General features: G+C 39.0%; 1 protein-coding gene across 2 annotated transcripts in view; it reads left to right on the top strand.

The window, feature by feature from the left end:
• F13A1 (coagulation factor XIII A chain) overlaps positions 1-19,356 on the top strand; it is a 151,824-nt gene that overhangs the window by 79,303 nt on the left and 53,165 nt on the right. For both annotated transcript variants that reach the window (XM_081827727.1, XM_081827728.1), the window contains exons 7-8: positions 6,740-6,914; positions 9,949-10,087. In XM_081827727.1, coding sequence (XP_081683853.1) covers positions 6,740-6,914; positions 9,949-10,087 — 314 coding nt within the window. The remainder of the gene's footprint in view (positions 1-6,739; positions 6,915-9,948; positions 10,088-19,356) is intronic.

A 19,356-nucleotide genomic window follows, 5' to 3' on the forward strand; every position in this document is an offset into this window, starting at 1 on the left:
GCATCTCGGCTCTTTCCACAGTTTGGCTATTGTGGACATTGCTGCTATGAACATTGGGGTGCATATGGCCCTTCTTTTCACTACATCTGTGTCTTTGGGGTAAATACCCAGGAGTGCAGTTGCTGGGTCCACTTACTTTTTGATAGACATTTAGGCTGTTTCCAGTTTTGTTTTGTTTTTTTCTCTTACAAATAAAGCTAGGATTATTCATGCAAAAGCTTTTGTATAGACATAAGCTTTTATTTTTCTTAAATACCTATGAGTGGGATGGCTGGGTCATATGATAGGTGTATGTTTAATTTTTAAGAATTTTGGCAGAATTTTTAACTGCCAAAGTGGTTGTACCATTTTACATCACCACCAGGAGTGTATGAGAGTCCCACATATTCACATCTTCCCCAACACTTGATATGATCAGTCTTTTTAATTTTCGACTTTCTAATAGGTGTATAATGTTATATCATTGTGGTTTTAATTTACATTTCCCTCTGACTAATGATGTTGAGCATCTTTGGTTGCATTTGTTTGCCATCCATGTATCTTCTTTGATGTGGTATCTGTTCAAATATTTTGCCCGTGGTTTTAAATTTTATTCATTTTCTTATGACTGAGTTTCTAGTGTTCTTTACATATTCTGAATACAAATCCTTATCACAAATGATTTACAAACATTTTCCTTCACTCTGGACTTACCTTTGCACTCTCCTATGATGTCTTTTAAAGAGCAAAAGTTCATAATTTGATGAATTCCAATTTGTAGATATTTTCCTTATGAATCATTTTTCTTTGCTTTGCTTTACTTTTTGGTATTATATATAAGAGATCTTTGCCTAACCAAAGGGTATAAAATTTTTTTCCTGTTTTCTTCTGGATGTTTTATAGTTTTAGGTTTTATATTTAGGTATATGATCCATTTTGAGATATTTTTATATGGCATAAAGTATGAATCAAAGTTCATTTCTGCATATGAATATCCAATTGTTCCAGCACCATTTGTTGTAAATATTATCTTTTGATCATGAAATTATCTTTATGATTTTGTCAAAAATTAGTTAACTATATTTCTGGAGCCTATTTCTGTGTTCTCTACTGTGTTCCATTGGTCTGTTTGCTTGCCTTTATGCAAAATGTTGTCATGCTATTTAATTCAAAAGTATTATGTTTAATTGTACTCAAATTCTATTTAAGTTTTATTTAATCTTATTAAATTTTGCTTTCACGGAAATAAAAATCTGAATTGCAACAGAAGACATTGTTAAACATCAAATAAATGTTTCTTCACTACAAGAAATACTATTTCTTAACAGATCCCTCTAAGATTATTTTAAAAACCATTAAAAGAATAGATTAATTATATATTTTTAGATTATGTTTTAATATTAGATGATATCAATTAACTAAGAGAGCCTGGCACATTAAAACATCAGCACTTCCATTCTCCCTCTCTTCTTTCCTCCCTCATGTCTAATTTTTTTAAGATTGTTATTATATTATCAAGTTTTAAAATTCATATTCATTCTGATACTATAATTCCCAAAAGTCTTTAAACTTATATGGGTTTTTCTCATCACTGGATCTTTTACCACAATGTCTTTGTTTGTGGATTCTTTGTTTGATTCAGCCCTTAATTATCTTGATATCACTTTTCACGTAGTTTGGTTTTAATGGGTACTAAATTCCCTGATATTCTTCATGTTTGAAAATGAGTGCTGGCCGCCTTTATACTTGCAGAACCTCTTAGCTGCATATAAGATTCTTGGGTCAACCTTTTTTTTTCTCAGGACTGTGCAAATATTGATTGACTGTGTTTTGCCATTGGATGGTGCTGTGGAACAGTCTAAAGGCAGCCTTATTTCCTCCCTTGTTGCTAATTTGCATTTTCTGCCTGTATGACTGAACAATTATTTCTTTATTCTTAAGTTCAAATACCTTAATTAATTGAAGTTCCTAAGCAATGAGAATTCTGCATCAAATCACATTGGAACACAGATTATTCCTTCAAAGTATAGATTCCATTTTTCCTCAGTTAGGTAAAATTTTCTTATAAATATATCTTCTGCCTCATTTGTTAGGTTCTCAATTTTTTTTAAGATTTTATTTATTCATTTATTTATTTAGAGCATGAGCAGGGGGAGTGGCAGAGGAAGAGGGAGAGAGAGAATCTCAAGCAGACTCCACGCTGAGCTCAGAACCCAACTCAGGGTGCAATCCCACAACCCTGAGATCATGACCTGAGCTGAAATCAAGAGTCAGACGTTTAACCGATTGAACCATGAGATACCACATTGTTGGGTTCTCTATTTTAAGGATATTAATTATCCTTATGTTGTATCATCCTTTTTTCCCTAACTGTTATCTCATCTCCAAATAATTTCATCTCTTTATATTTTTCATAGTATTTCCTTTATCTCAAGCTTTTCTTCTATGTCATTAATTTTTTTATCATTATTTAAATTCAGTTAGCCAACACCTAGTACATGTCATTAATTTTATTTTTTACCAGTATCTACTCTGTTTCTTATAGCTTATACTTTATTTTTAGTTCCACGATCATGTGATTTGGTCCTCAATTTAGTCTTTTAAGTCTGTGATCTCCTAAGATTGTGAGAAAATTCTTTATGTTTCTTAATTTTATTTTCTTCTAAGTATTATTTTTTTCATATTCTGTCTCCCTCTCTTTCCCCTTTCTCTCTTCCTCTCTCCCTCTCTCTCTCTCTCTGTCCTTCCCTCCTCACTGCTTCTTTTCTTTTTATTCATGTTCATACTTGCAGAATTCTTCTCCACATGTCCTGTTTGCTCTAATATAGTATAGGTGAAATCTTGACACATCCCAATTAAGATTAGTTTGATTTTTCCTCTGAACTACAGTTTGAGGCCAATGTTTTTCATTCCATCTACTCTCAAGTATGTTAAGAAACGTTGGAGGGTGGGGGGAGATGAGAGATGGCAATGTCTGTTAGAATACATGGGCTCTGCTCTTTCTTTTAAGGTTCTGCTATATTTCTTATCTGATAATCCACCCCACCTAATTAGAGGTTTATCTCCTTTCCATGGGGAGGTGGGGTAACTCTCAGGCTTTATGTCACTTCCCCACTCTAGTTCCAGAATGTCTACCTCTTTAGAGATGCAGACCCATTCTCACCCATTTCTCCACAGCAGTTGTTCCCACTGTTCCAGTCAGAATAAGGAAAAGATTGGCATTTTAATTCCACTAGTTTCTTTCCAGATTTTGAAATACAAATGAGAAGTCTTATGATTTTGTGGACTTGCCAGTAGGGCTTCTGAGACTGGTGGTGAGGGTCAGGAGCTGAGGCATGCTGCCTCTCTATTCCAATCTATAATCCCCATTTTTTTCTTGGACCCAGATTTTGAAGTTTACTGAACTATGTTATGCCACTGACGTTGCTCATAATGTCTTTGGGAGGGCCTGGTTTTTCACTTTTCCGATAATGTAGGTATTATGAGAAGACAATTTTTTTTTAAAGATTTTATTTATTTATTTGACAGAGAGAGACACAGCGAGAGAGGGAACACAAGCAGAGGGAGTGGGAGAGGGAGAAGCAGGCTCCCCTCAGAGCAGGGAGCCCGATGCGGGACTCGATCCCAGGACCCTGGGATCATGACCTGAGCTGAAGGCAGTCGCTTAACCAACTGAGCCACCCAGGCGCCCGAGAAGACAATTTAATGTAGTTGAATAACACTCCCTGTCCAAAGTCCTGGGCTCATATTGTCTCCTAGACACTCACTGGTGAGTGAAGCAAGACATTTCATTCTGACACTGGTCAGAGTTCATGACAGGGTATTAAAACAGTCCATTGTGGCATGAAAAAGAACCAGCATGCCCTTAAAGTGTCCCCAAACATATCTTGTTGTCTAGGGAGGGAGATATTACTTTAACCCTTTACATGTGTCACTAGAGACTTACCTCTTTCCGTGTCTGAGCCCCTCAGAAATCAATATTCTAATTAGAAAACAGTAGCTAATCAAACCCAATGCTAATAAATGAGAGTTGTGATTTATCTAGCAACAGGGAAACAATTCAGCATTAACAATTAAAAGTCTGTAGAGAAGAGAGCTTTTTTTTTTTCTCTCTCTTCTCCTTAGCTGATTGGGTTCAGCCAGATGCTATAAATAGTCCTCTAGTTAATGGCTATCTGTTTGAAAGTCAGTCATTAGAACCATAGTTTAGGAACTTTTACCTCTGAGATTCATAGGCTCTATTCTATTTCTCAATGATAAGGGTAAGGAAATGGTGATGTAAGTTAAACCTGAATCTACTTATCCACAAAGACTAAACTACATCATAGCCTACCAGGGTGCTCCTCAGGCTTTGTTATAACAGATACAGATTTTTAAATAATCAGTTCAACTGCAAGGAGAAGTATTAATCATAAATAGAGCCAAAATGGTTGACTAAACCCTGTTGCATTCTAGTCATTTTCATATAGTTATAGGATAAAGTCGAAGTTTACATCAAAGGCATGAGTTTGCAATTAGCTGAACAAGGTCCTTCAGAAATCTCCAAAGAATTACTTTTTCTACATTAAACAAATCAACTGAGTAGTTACCTTTACTTTAACCTGAACAAACAGATCAAGGGGGAGAAATAGTATGTCTAAATCAAATTGAATGGTGATCTAGAGAACACTTTCCAGAAGGACCCTCTTTGGGAAATGCCACTCAGTGCTAGAGTAAATCTCATATTTCAGTGGAAGGTTTGTCATTCACAGTAGAAGCACATTTTAAGTGTTTCCTTTTGGTATTTTCTATTTCACCCAATATGGTCTACTTACATGATACCCATGCAGAGCTCCTAGCAGATCCCTGAACCTGCCATATTGTTTCATGACACCAAGCATTTATTCAAACTGTTTCCATTATGTAGATGACCTTGTCTGGTCCTCAACCACTCAAGACCTAGCTATCACATAATTTCCCCTATTCAGCCCACTACCACCACCACCCTCCAACCTGAGGAAACTTATTACCACCTCCTTTGGGCCTCCACCTTATCTGTACATCTTTCTGTCTTAACATTAGTAAACTTTAATTCCACTTGATTGGTTTCTTGTTCATCTCTCCCCAGGGAGAAGGTCTTATTCCTATTCATATAAACAATAACTATATGCTTGTTGAATATACAAGTGATTATTCAACATTATTGAGCACCTGCTCTTTGCCCATACTTGCTAGAAGTAAAAAAGACATAGATTTTTTTTAAATCTCTAGTCTCAATGAATTCATGACCCAGTGGGGGAGACTAGACTCCTCTACAACTAAACTCAGTAAGCCTAAGACAGGGGTCTGGACAAGTGCTGAGACTGAGCTGTTAATTGGCAAGGCAGCGAACATGTAAAGTCCCCATGTTTTAATATATCTTCTATAGTTTTCATGATCCAAACACACCTGCTTCAATCATATGTTTCACATTGCTTGCTAATGTCTTCTTGGCATAGTCTAAACCTATGCTTCTCAAATTAACATTCACAGAAATCACCCCGGGATTTTGTTAAAATGCAGACTCTGATTCAGTAGGTCTGTGGCAGGCACTGGGATTCTGCATTCCTAACAAGCTCCCAGAGGATGCCACAGCTGCTGGTCCACAGACCACACTTTGAGGATCAAGGCTCTAAACACTTGCCATGTCAACGCATAAACATAGTTGAAGTGGCATCAGTTTTTGGAAAAGCTCCCACTGCTCCTTACCTAGGTAGTCTTCTAAGTATAATTAAACATGATGAAAGTTACACCAAGAGAAGTAAGATTCAATAGTGTCTCCCCGCAAAAAACTGATGCCTTGAAATGGTTACTTCTTAGTCTTTTTAATTTCTAAACACAAGAGGTCTTCGTTCCTGCACTTGAGGTCTGCTGCTACCAGAACTCTGTGGTCTGAATGTGTAGCAAGATTTTCCCAAATCTTCAAGATTGCCATTTTTAAATCTACCCCATACTTATAATACCCAGGACCTTCTGCAAATGGAGGTCTTTTAACAAAACTACAAAACCTTAATCACCTTAAACAATCATAAAGGACAAATGTGGTGAAAAATGAAATTAAAGAGAATTTTGGAAAATAAATACCAAGCATTTTATATATAAAAAAAAATCATAAAAGAAATACTTTTTTAATGCAACTTGCTTAAAATAAACATTGTAAGGTATCCATGGAAATCTAGTTTCTTATTAACTCTTAATGGTTCCTATGACATCTATTTACTTTTTCAGTTTGTCAGAGCCTGCAATTCATCACCAAAGTCAAAACTCACTAGACCATGAGACTTTGGGCCCCCACTCTACCTATACATTTCTGTCATGTGTCAGTTTTGAATTCTCCTTCCACAAAGGCAAGATCCCTATTTGATCCCTACTTGAGCTGTCCTCTTTTGCAAGTGTTCTTCCTCTCTTCCTCATGACTCCAACCAGACCAAGTGTCCTGTGCGTATCTTTTCCTAAGCATGTAGAGAAGACATTACAAGTCTTCGTATTGCTATTCAACACCATCTTAATTTCAGTAATATGTTATTTGAGAAGCAGTCTTGGTTATTTGGTTATCTTGCACAGTTAGTTTTTGCATCACTTTCCCTGATAACACAACAGTGAATGAAACAGTAGTAGAATTGTTTTTATCATACAGGACATTTGGAAGGCACTGGATGCCTTCGCTTACTTGATGTCAGAGTCTGGAGAGAACTCTTCTAAATGTTCTTTCTTCCTTCTTACCACTCATGGTCTCATTTAGGTTAATGCCAAAGATGATGAAGGCGTCCTTGTTGGATCCTGGGACAATATCTATGCCTATGGTGTCCCCCCATCAGCCTGGACTGGAAGTGTTGACATTCTGTTGGAATACCAGAGTACTAAGAATCCAGTCCAGTATGGTCAATGCTGGGTTTTTGCTGGTGTCTTTAACACATGTAAGTAGCCAATTGAGTAACATTTTTTTTTAATGCAAAAGGAATTTTACTTCAAGACACTTTATCGATAAACTGGCAAAGAGACCTAGCAACCCTGTTAGCTCTAGAATTTATAGATGGCTATTCTGGGATGTAGTCAATGCATAATTAAATTGTACTGGGCCAAATATGCTCATAGTTTCTCTTTGACTGCAGAATCTTTATAGAAAGAATGATGGACTATTTCCTACATAATCCATCATTCAACACCCAGAGAAATGGGGGTCTCAGGGGCCAAGAAATGATGTGAGGGAAAGGATATGCCATTTTCTTTTCAGTAACCTCCCACATTTTAAAAAGGTTAAATTAACAAAATTTAAAATGATAAATAATAATAGATATATACTGCTTATTTGTTATTGAAAAGTGTTATAAATATGTTTATTAGCTTATTATTTACCACTGAGAGGTTTAATAAATATATGCACTTAATTTTTACCCTGGTTGTGGGAGGGATTGTGACAGGTGGTTTCATCTCCATTTTTACATGGGAATCTCAATGCCCCTGAGCAATTAGATATCCGAACTTAATAAACAGTCTTTACTCCCCACTTTCCCTTCTGGTTTTTAATCTACCCAACATCTAATCTATAGAGGAAAACATATGGGAACAGAATTATTCTCTTCAGCTCCATGCATCATTTTTTGAAATGCCATTTGCCTGTCTAGGCCCAGACAATATTATTGTTAATTCAGTGACTATTTTTAAAAATACATTTATTTCAGTATGTCTTCATCATTAGTAACGATTTTCATTCACTTGCCATTTCTACAGCCTTGGAGAAAACATTAAGCTCAAGTTGGAGTGTCTGTCTGCTTGCTCATTAATAAAGAATGTTTTACCTAGTTAGCATTTTTCTTTTAATCAGAAAAATCAAGGAGGGGCTAGAGGCTGGAAGCCAGGATGAGGCCATTTTTTATAAATGATCATGAAGCCTCGCAGTTTTAGCTCAAAGTTGCAACAGTCCAAGATTAGTCAGTGATCCAAGTGGGAAGAAATTATGCGTCTTGTGCTTTTGTTTTTCTATGGTATTAAACTGAATAAGATTATTTTCTTAGCCAGTAGAGTATACCCAAGGGCTAAGGGAATATATTTTCTGAGAGCAATAAAGGCCAGTGTATCAGTTTCCTGGGTGTGCTGGTCTCTGAGGTTCTAGATAGAAGCTGAACTTCATGATGGGCTAACAATTAGAGGTAGCCCCCCTCCCTCACTATTTCCAAGCCCAGACTATGTAGAGGGTGCCTGATGGGAGCAGCTACTCTTAGGAAATGCTTCCAGGAAAACAGAAAGGACCCTCTGCCTTGTGTCTTCCTGCTGTCTAGAATTTCACTATCCCAGTGTAATTCCTTCAGGCTTCGAACCAGATAAAATAGTGAACACCTTCCATCCATTTATGCCTTTTGTATGAAAGGGTCATCAGATCTATCCCTGAAAACAGGCTTTGGTGGTAAGCTAAGAAAAAGGCAGAAGCACATGTGAGGAAGTCACAGTAAGAATAGACCCCAAGAGGGAAGTTGGAAGGAGGGAGGCATAGGTGCCCCAGTGTCAGGCTTCACCTGCCTTAAAATTATGAGGTCAGGCAAAATCTGGAACAATTCTCATTCTGTGAGTTAGTGGTAAGCCAGAAATAGAGCTAGAGTGCCAATCATCTTACTGGTAAAACTTTGGCTTGAATAGGGTCTGTGAATCAATACAGGAAGATGGAAGTAGGAAGCAGGTGGTGGCTGCCTTCATTTTTGTTTGGGGTATTAAGATTAAGTCAGTTAATGAGGACACTTGAATGCTACCAGACTCAAGTTTGGATTTCCAAGGTTGTTCTATTGAAGGAGGTGGATAGCCTTTGGTTAAAAATGCTAAACTATTCTGAGAAAAAAAAGGCAAGCCAAGCCATTAATCTTAAAATTGTCAGCTGAATTATTTTCAATGAGCCCTGATGTCTGGCATCCTGGGAGCCAGGGAGGGCATTTGGATTGAGTTTAATCAATAGGTACATATGGCAAAAGATGCATCCAGGTAATTTATTATCTAGCAATTAAAATGAATCTGTGGTGTCACCCTCCACCAAGTGTCATGAGAGCAAATTCCAGCCAGGAGAGCAAACCCCACTGAGGACCTCTGTTATAACTTCCTATTAGCTGAGGGTTTTTTTTTGTTGTTGTTCCAGTTAATTTTTTTTTATTCATTTCAGAGGTAGAATTTAGTAATTCATCAGTTGCATGTAATACCCAGTGCTCACTCCATCAAGCACCCTCCTTAATGCCCAGCACCCAGTTATCCCTTCCCCCCACCCACCACCCCTTCAGCAACCCTCAGTTTGTTTCCTAGAGTTCAGTGTCTTTTTTGGTTTGTCTCCCTCTCTGATTTCATCTTATTTTATTTTTCCTTCCGCTCCCCTATGTTCATCTGTTTTGTTTCTTAAATTCCACATACAAGTGAAATCATATGGTATTTATCTTTCTCTGGGGCACCTGAGTGGCTCAGTCAGGTAAGCCTCTGACTTCGGCTTAGGTCATGATCTCAGGGTCCTGGGATCAAGCCCCGCATCAGGCTCCCCACTCAGCAGGGGAGTCTGCTTGTCCCTCTCTTTCTCTCTCTGCCCCTCCCCCGGTTTGTGCACTCTCTCTCTCTCAAATAAATAAATAAAATCTAGCTGAGTTTTTAAAAAAATTTTATTTTCAGGAACATAGTCCTATTAGATGGACTAAAATAATACTACTTTAGTGATTTTATGATTAGCAACTAAACAATTAGAACCCCATTATTGGGATTTTAGTACTTTTATTCCATTTATTCTGAATGATCACACAGCAAGGTTCACTCCATAGTCCTGAAGCTTGACAATAGTCCCCTTTCTTCAGTAGGGAACATCTGATAACACGTGCAAAGGGTTTTTCTTTTTGGTAAAGAAGGAAGTCCCTTATGATAAGGAATTGTTCACTATATATTTATTAAATTTTGGTGATGGGTTTTGTTGTGGTCTGTCCTTTCCTGCAGTTTTGCGATGCCTTGGGATACCAGCAAGAGTCGTTACTAATTACTTCTCAGCCCATGATAATAATGCCAATTTGCAAATGGACATCTTCCTGGAAGAAGATGGGAACGTGAACTCCAAACTCACCAAGGATTCAGTGTGGTGAGTTTGATTTACAAAGGCACTTGCTGATATCAAATTAGAGTGACAATACACATTAACCACAAGACAGAATGGGTCTGATGTTTCTTTCCCTTCTATTTTAAGGACTGTTCAATACCATAGGCAGAAATGTCTGATTGGTAGAGATTGCTTTTAGCGAATGAATGAGAATTGTTACTGCACAGGCAGTTTGCGTTTCTAGTAATAAAGATCAATCATTGCATTACAACAGCAACCACTGAAAAGGGTCATGGTTTTAGCTATGCCTTTAGGCTAGAGCCCATTCTAGTTCCTCTCCACTTTAGTATGAGAATATTATGGTGAGTGGCAGAGGTATTGGACCCGAGTATTCTCTATGTCAATACTCCAGGAATAATATAGCCAACATTTATTAAGCACTTACTATGTTATGTACCAGTGTCTCTGTGTATGTGCTTGTATTTTATTCTTTTAACAGCTATATCATGTGGGTGCTTATTAGTATCTCCATTTACAGAGGAAGAAACTGAGGCCCAGAGAGGTTAAAGTAATTTGCTCAAGGTCACACATCTGATAAGCTGAGAATAAAACCCAAGTGCATCTGACCATTAACCACAATTTTTTTTTGCCTTTGCAGTATTAGATTGTTCTCTTTTTTTAAAGATTTATTTATTTATTTTAGAGAAAGAGGGAGAGAAAGAGAGTGCACAAGTTGGGGGAGGGGCAGAGAGAGAATCTTAAGCAGACTCCCTGCTGAGTGTGGAGCCTCACCTGGGGCTCGATCTCACAACCCTGAGATCATGACCTGAGCCAAAATCCAGAGTGAGATGTTCAACTGAGTGAGCCACCCAGGTGCCCTTGGGATTGCTCTTTGAATGTAAAGATGTGGTTCTCCGTGATTTGTGACCTCATCTTTCAAACAGAGATAGGAATGGGAGTAAAGTTGAAATTGTCACTAATACCAACCACATCATTCTTTCATTGCCCTGAGCAGCTACACCACAAGCTGGTTACAGGGGGTTTAAGATCCCAAAGAAATTTCCTATGTCCATGGGACCCACTCAGTCCAAAACAATATTCTAAAAAGAGGTGAGAAAACCCAAACGTAAGGGATATTTATGAAGGTCTGTGTGAGGGAAATTGCCAGGCTCTGAACTAGTTGGAATATCCAAGCCAAAAGTGTGTCACCTAAGGTTGTTCTTTATAAGTAATAAAGTGAAAAGACTGTCAGTTGTAAAAGCATCCAAATGGGGATGGGAAGAAGTTACGAGCTCATTTGAAGAGAAATTAAAAGTTAGAAGTGCCTTAACTCCCCCGTGTTACAGGAATGGATCACAGTGGTAGGAGCAGTATTAACTTGCCAGGACTGGTAAACACGCTCATTGGAGGATGTGGAAAGAAGGAAATCGGGGAACTAGCAGCAGAGTGGTACTATGAATAAAAAATAGTGCAGTTCACTTGGAGGGAATGAGCTGAGCAATGGTAAGCAAGAGAGTACAGGCAAGACAAAACCTCACCTCTGTAAATTGAACAGCAATTTAAAGCATCATTTCAGTCCTTGGAATTACAGTACAGCAGCCCAGCATGTATATGGAATAACAAAAACAGACCAAAATAGCTGCCCCAAAAGCCTGTTGTGACAGTAGAAAATAGCAAAATGAGAATTATTTGGTATTCTGTTCTGTGCACCTTTCCTTACACACACACACGCGTGTGCGCGCGCACGTACACACATGCTTAATGCCTTGGTAGCCAACTGCAGTTTGAAATTATTCCTCCCTATTCCTTGATCTAAATGCTTCCACCATGAATCCCCATGGGCACCCTAACAAATAACCCCACGAAGCCCTAAACAAAATTGATAGCAAATTGTGAAGCTGATCGATCTTGCTCTTGGTAACGCTCTCATCTTTCGGCTTCCTACTCTGAATTCCTTTCCCTGTCCCTGTGAACTGCCGCTCCCTCGTTACCTTCCACAAATGTCCCATCACCCTGGGACTCTGTTCCCTGGTCTGGGGGCCTCACCCATGCTCCACCAACAGACCATTGCCCTGGGCTCTTATTCCCTCCCCTTGTTTGTCTCATGGTGGGCTTACAACATATGGTGACTGTCATCTCACTAACTGGCTGACGTGAACTCAATTTGGGACACGTCTGACCATGCAACACAAAGATTAAAGGGCTCAGTCAGGTCTGAGTCCAAAGCCTGGCTCTGCCACTGACCAGCTGTGTGACCTTAGACAAGGCACCACCTCTCTGTGCCTCTTTCCTTCTCTTAAGGTAGAGATGACAGAATTTCCTATTTCACTCAGCCCAGAGCAGAGCATAACAGGTGCCTAATGAATGTTAGCTGTCATGATTGCCTTCATTATTAGTCACGCAGCTGGAATTTCTTGGAGGCAATATGTTGCCATCAACCTAAGCACATTGAAGCAGTCAGAAAAAAAGAGGGGTGTCCCACGTCCTAAGATGACTGTGCCATTTCTGTACCTTTGGGGTATTTTTAAAACAAAAGCAGAAGTTTATGTCTCCCCTCCCACACACACACCCCAGTGCAAACACTAGTGGACCCTACGAACTATAGAAGTTCCATAAAACCAAAAGAATCTCTAGGGCCCTCCCTGATTGAGAAAGCCAGTGGGGGCTTTCCCTGGATACATCAATCAGTACATGGTCACCACAGCTACACCGCCACGCAAGCTCTGGCTTTGACAGTTACTTGCTGTGTGACCTCGAGAAAATGACTTCACCTCTCTGAGCTTTGGTTTCTTCATCAGTAGAATGAGGGTAACCATTTCCTGATGGGGTAGCTGTGACATTTAAATGAGGTAATACAGGTAAAGGACTTACCATAGTGCTAGGCCCAGAGGGGGTGCTCCTCGGTGCCTGCTAATGAGATTAGTAATAGCCAGGCATGAGAAGCAGGAGGGGCCTGAGCTATAGCGTGGTGAGCAAGCAGGGGGCAGGGCAGAAGGCTAGAGGCTGAGGTGAGGGCAGGGAGGACTTGGTGGGCATCAGCTGACCATTGAGAAGCCAGCACGGCATGGCTGACAACACATGGCCTAACGAATTTCCTAGCAGGGGTCTCAGGAGCAAGTGGCCTCCCCCAAGCCTCCAGACTCAATTCCTTCCACAGGCTCCAGTTGGACAAACTCGCCCCAACTCCCTCCTGGTTTGTGCATGGCTCTTGCCCTCCCCACCCTGCCCCCTCCTCTCTTCCTCCTCTCTTTCTAAAGGCAACCATGAGAATGACTTCTTGCTTTCTCTGTCTTGTACCTCTACCATCTCTTTAACACTGAGGTATCCTGATGGTACACAGTTTGTGGTGAATTAATTTGTCCAGCTGGGTCTCCATGACCGTGACCGAAAGCGTCCTCTTCGGCCAGGTCCAGCGTGGCCCAAGCAGAAGTAAGCCAGTACAAAGAGTTCAGAGAGCCAGCGCAAGAATGCTTTCAAGGGCATACTATGCGCGGCCCTCCCCAAGGCCATGGGGGGCGGGGGTGCAAAGCATGGATTTCAGCCCATGCTCTGACTCTTCTCCCTTTAGCACCAAAGACCATGGAGGGCTGACTGCTTATGTCCCTGCTTCCTGGTTTGGCACCTCAGGTCCCTCCATGGTGGATTTCCCCTCTGAGAGTGCCTCACCTCACAGGGAGCGGCAATTTTGCAGAGTGGACACACTGTGGATGCCCACAGAGGGAAGAGGCTGCTTCTTAGAGATTCAGGAGAGGGAGGGGCCAAGGAACCTTAGAAGGGCACAGCTGGGCAGAGTAATTGGACCTCACTGTAGCAAATGAAATTCTGAGTGGACCAAGGCAAGGTAACATATCCTGGAAGCAGCAATTTAAGCCGCCTGTCCCCCGTGTGCCGATGGGTTTTGAATTATGTGTAACCTCTGGGGGAAGGCAACTATGAATCACTGCGGACAGTTTAATGAAGATGCTTGCACAATGTTTAGCTGCAGTGCAAACAGTGAATAGGGAGATGAAGGTTCATTGAGGAAGGAGAACACGGCTCACTCCATGGGCACGGGGTAAAGTGATGGTTTGGCCTCACCTTGCAAGAAAGAGCTCAGTTTGATCACCTCATTATATGACTATCACAGTGGAAATGGAAACAATGTCAAAAGAAAGGGATGGTGGCACTTATTAGTGTCATGAAGGTTTTTCAGTGAAAGGCTCTTCTCCTTCTAAATGAAAGCATTATCCTGTGTCATTTTTGCTGTAGAGGATATAGTCAGATTTGATGATTCTGGGCTGAAAGAACTATGCCCACCTCTTGGCTGGCCCCCACCAGACTGCAGCCCCCATTAAGGAGAGCAATGTCTGATCTAATTTGTTTTTGTTTGTTTTGCCAGCATGTAACAGGATGCAGGGCATAGAGCAAGGACTTAATAAATGGAATTGGTTGGAAAAAATTTTTGATGCTCATTTAACTGAATAAATGTCATTTAATTCAGTCAACAAACACTATTGTGCACTATTATGTCCAAATACCAGATTCTAAGGATTCAGAGAGAAATAAGAGTCACATCCCTTGAGGAGCTAGTTCGTGGGTGAGTCAATCACATATAGAACTCTATAAAAAATATAAGGTAGGTTGTAACATGAGCCAGGAGGCATGGAGATGAGGGGAAGGGGCTGCCATCCTAAGCCCAGGGGAGCAAAGGGAAAGGCTGTTCACATGGGAAGTGGCCATGGACTCAAAGCCATTATCCGCCCTGCAATCTTCTGGTTGTGCTGTTCACAGACGGAATGCCCAGGAAGTGACCTTAGCCCACAGATGAAACTCAGGGGTATGTCTATAAAAGTCAAAAGCCCTGAGATGAGACAACCTGAGAGAGAGCAATCTGCTTCAAGGACCCAGCAGGAAGGAATGAAAGCTCATACAGAGTTAGCCTCTATTCTTATGACCACGGTTGTTGAATATCAAAACTCGTTCTAACTCACCTTCCAGCCCCTTGCCACTCCTGCCTTTATATCAAGAACTCCTGGCTCTTTGCCCACCTTCCTGAAGAAGCTAATGCCCCCAGGCTGTGCATTCAATGAGGAGCAGATGGAGTTAATACTCTTTAGGGGTGGGGATGCATCCTTCCGTCCTTCCTTCCCATCCTCCACCTATCACCACCTCTCCTACTTCTCTACCTTCTAGGCACTGTCTAACCCTGAGTCCTTTAAGACAAACCCACCCCTCACTCTTAGTTTTAGAGGGTCCAACAGCCAACAGTGCTCCAGATTTCCTCTTGGAGCCAACAGCTTTTGAGACCCCGTGACTCCTTTTTGTCCAGCTTCTAAGCCCCTCACTCATATGTGCTGCCCATGCACTCAGGATATGAGGAGAAGTGGGCTGAACACACGTGTGTACACCCAGGCCCATAGCTGACCGGTCAGCCTCTCAAGTTCCAGTTGATTAGCCAAGTGCAGGTGTAGAAAACATCGGAACTCAGAGTTTTAAACAGTTTATATGATATCAAAGATAATTGTGAAAACCATGAGTACCGCAACAATTAGCAAGTCTTTATTTCCTTTTATTGCCTTTTCATTTGAAATTAAGTAGGGTTGATTAAACTGGCTTTTACAATTTTAATTTTTTAAATAATTGTGAACTAGCAAATTTGTATTTCTCAGTTTCAACTCAATGTTGCAACGATCTAAAAATTAGTCAGTGATCCACGTGGAAAGTAATCACAATTTTATTTTGTTTTTCCCCAGGGCATCATGGAAAAACACCAAATCAAGTCAAACTATTCTTGTAATTTTGCCCTCCCTCTCTCTCTCCATGGTGCAAGACAATATGATTAGCTCTGCCACTGATTAGCTGGGTCACTTTGGGCAAATGGCTTGATTTCTCTGGACCTTAATTTTCTCTTATATAAATGTATGAGTTTGGTCTTAATGAGCTCCCCAAAATTTTTTAATAAATTTCGCTCTTCTTCCAACAAGGCCTTTCCTCCCATATGCAGCAGGTTCTACCCCCCGCTCTGTGTGAAGACCTGCTCACCTGCACAGGGCCAGCTAGGATCCGCCCATTCACATATAGGTGCTGCTTTGCAAATTGACTTCCCATCAGCTCCCAAGAGAAGAAAAACAAAAACAAAACAAAAATCAAACACACACCACAGAAAAATTTTGTAGTTGTAATTTCTGGCCTCAGTGGATCTGGTTCTTTAAAAAAAAAATCCAACTTCCTTCAGTACTTGTTGGAAAGAGTACAGTTGTTATTGTTTTATTTTTTTCACTCCAAATGCAAAAAACTCTGCTGCAGTGGATAGCATTGAATCTATAAATAAAGCTCTTTTGAAGCAAGTTTTAGAATGGAAATTAAACAGCCTTCACACCTAGGGGCCAGCACTGGGTATAATACTGATCCCAATTCTCATTGCAGTCTCTGCACTTGGCATAGAGGTTTGACCATTGTAGGCGTGTTTTTGAAATTTAGATCGATCTATCTTGTACCTTGCTATAGATGCTCAGTGTGTTCCAACTAGTTAGACCTTCATGGTGTTAAATTATATTAAATTTTAATTCCTGTATGTGCAAAAAAGAATTATACAAAAATGAATTCCAAATATAAAGGTAGAGAAAATTTTCTGAATATGAACCAAACTGCTTAAAGATGTTTAAGGGTTTGTAAAATTAACCGGTGATGCATCTAGGTTACCAGTTCTGAACATCTACCAAAGATATTTCTTTTCAAGTATAGATTATCTTGTTAACTGCATTACTGTCAGCCAAATTGTTTTTGAGGAAATCCCCTAGAACAAGATCACGAGCTCTGTCACTAGAGAACTAAGAATATACACTCTGAATCTATACCAGAGTCTTAAAGAAAGGATGGAAAAAGTTATTTTCCACCTCCAAAGAATCAAAATAGCTCATGCTTATGGAATGCTTTCATTGTGCCAGGTCCTGATCTAAGTGGGTGGCATGTAGTAACTCATTTAACCTTTTTAACAACTTTCTAGGATACTTGCTATTATTGTCCTCATTTATAGATGAAGAAACTGAGGCACACAGTAACCTAACCACAGTCACCAGCCAATAAGTGGCAGAGCCTGAATTACAAACCCAAGGGGGGTTGACCCTAGAGCCCACTTTTTTTTATAACACCTTTATTGAAATATAACGCACATATCAGTAATTATAAAATTGTGTTGCTGGGCTTGTAATGTAGAAAGATGCAATCTGAATTAACAGCACAAAGGACAGGGGGAACGGAACAAAGTTTTTGCATGCAGTTGAAAATAAGTTGGTATTAATCTGAACTAGAGTTCTCAGTTAGAATCTTATAATCCCCAGAGAAACCACTAAGGAAAAACTGAAAAATACATAGTAAAAAGAAACAGAAAAAGAATTAAAATGTATATTAGAAAACATCTTTTTACAAAGAGTAAGGAAGTAATGAGGAATAGAGGAAGAAAAAAACATAATACGTATAACAAGGAATTTACAAAATGGCAGATGTAAATCCTACTTATCAGTAATTGGATTAAATGTTAATGGATCAAATATTAAGATTTGTTTTATGGCCTAACATATGGTCTATTCCAAAGAATGTTCCATTTCCCCTTGAGAGATGTATATCTTGTTGTTGTTGGGTGAGATATTTTATAGACATCCATTAGGTCTGGTTAGTTTATTGTGTTGTTCTAGTCTTCTATTTCCTTGCTAATCTTCCACCTGCTTGTTCTTTCTGTTATTGAAAGTGCAGTATTGAAGTCTCCAACTTTTATTTGTTAAATTATTTTTGTTTTGTTTGTTTATTTTTATTGAGGTATAATTGACATATTATATTAGTCTCAGGTGTGCAATATAATGATTATTTGTGTATATTGCAAAATGATCACCACAGTAAGTCTAGCTAATATTTGTTGCCATACATAGTTACAAAATGTGTGTGTGTGTGTGTGTGTGTGTGTGTGTGTGTGTGTGATGAGGACTTTTAAGATCTCACCTACCAACTTTCAAATAACTGGAAATTTGTACCTTTTGACCCCCTTCACCCATTTTGCTTACCCCCTACTCCCCACCTCTGGTTGAATTGTTAAATTGACTATTTTTCCCTTCCGTTTTGTCAGTTTTGCATTTTGTGTATTTTGGGGCTCTCTTATTAGATGCAGATATGTTAATGATTGCTGTTTTCCTAATATCATTACCCTTTAATCATTATAAAATGTGCTTCTGGGTGATGTACTATACCTTGGCTAATTGAATTTAAATTTTTAAAAATGTCCTTCTTTGTGTCTAGTAACAATATTTGTCATAAAGTCTATTTTGTCTGATATAAATATAGAGCTCCAGTTATCTTTTGGTTCTATTTGCACAGTTTGTTTTCCACCTTTTTACTTTCAACTTATTTGCATCTTTGAATATAAAGTGTATCTCTTAGATACAACATAGAGTTTTGTTATCCATCTTGCCAATCTCTGCCTTTTGATTTTAGTGCTTAGTCTACTAATATTTAAGGTAATTACTGATAAATAGGGTTTATAGCTGCAATTTTGCTATTTCCTTTCTATATGCATTATGTCTTTTTTCTTCCCCATCCCTCCATTACTTTCTTACTTTGAGTAAAAAGATATTTTGTAGTATACTATTTTAATTCTTTTTCTGTTTCTTTTGACAATATATTTTTTAGGTTTTTCCTTAGTAGTTTCCCTGGGGACTACAATTTAAAACCATCATTTGAAACAACTTAGTTCATATTAATACCAATTAATTTCAATAGCATACAAAAACGTTGTCCCATTCCCCTTACCTTTTGTTCTGTTATTGTAATACAGATTGCATCTTTCTACATTATAAGCACATCAACACAATTTTATAATTACTGCTTTATGAAGTTGTCTTTAAAATCAGAGGGGGAAAGAACTCAAACAAATATACATTTATACTCTTTTGCCTATTTCTCTATGTAAGTTACCTTTGCTTCTTTTTTGAAGGGTAGTTTTTGCTAGATATACAGTTCTTATTTAACTTTTCCTTTCAGCAATTTGAATATATCATCCCACTGGATTCTAGCTTCCATGGTTTCTGACGAGTAGTCAGTTTTAATCCTATTGATGAACTCCTGTACATAATGAATCACTTTTCTCATACTGTATTCAAAATTCTCTATTTTCAGCTTTTGACAGTTTGACTCTGAGGTATTTAGGTGTATATATCTCTCTTTGAGTTTATCCTTTTTGAAATTTAAATTCTCAGATGTATATATCAATGTCTCATCAAATTTGGAAAGTTTTTAGCTATTATTTTTTTCAAATATTCTTTCTGCTCCTTTCTCTCTTTCCT

This window comes from Leptonychotes weddellii, chromosome 8, assembly GCF_054177405.1.
Source record: "Leptonychotes weddellii isolate Sample4059 chromosome 8, ASM5417740v2, whole genome shotgun sequence".
NCBI classification, from domain to species: Eukaryota; Metazoa; Chordata; class Mammalia; order Carnivora; family Phocidae; genus Leptonychotes; species Leptonychotes weddellii.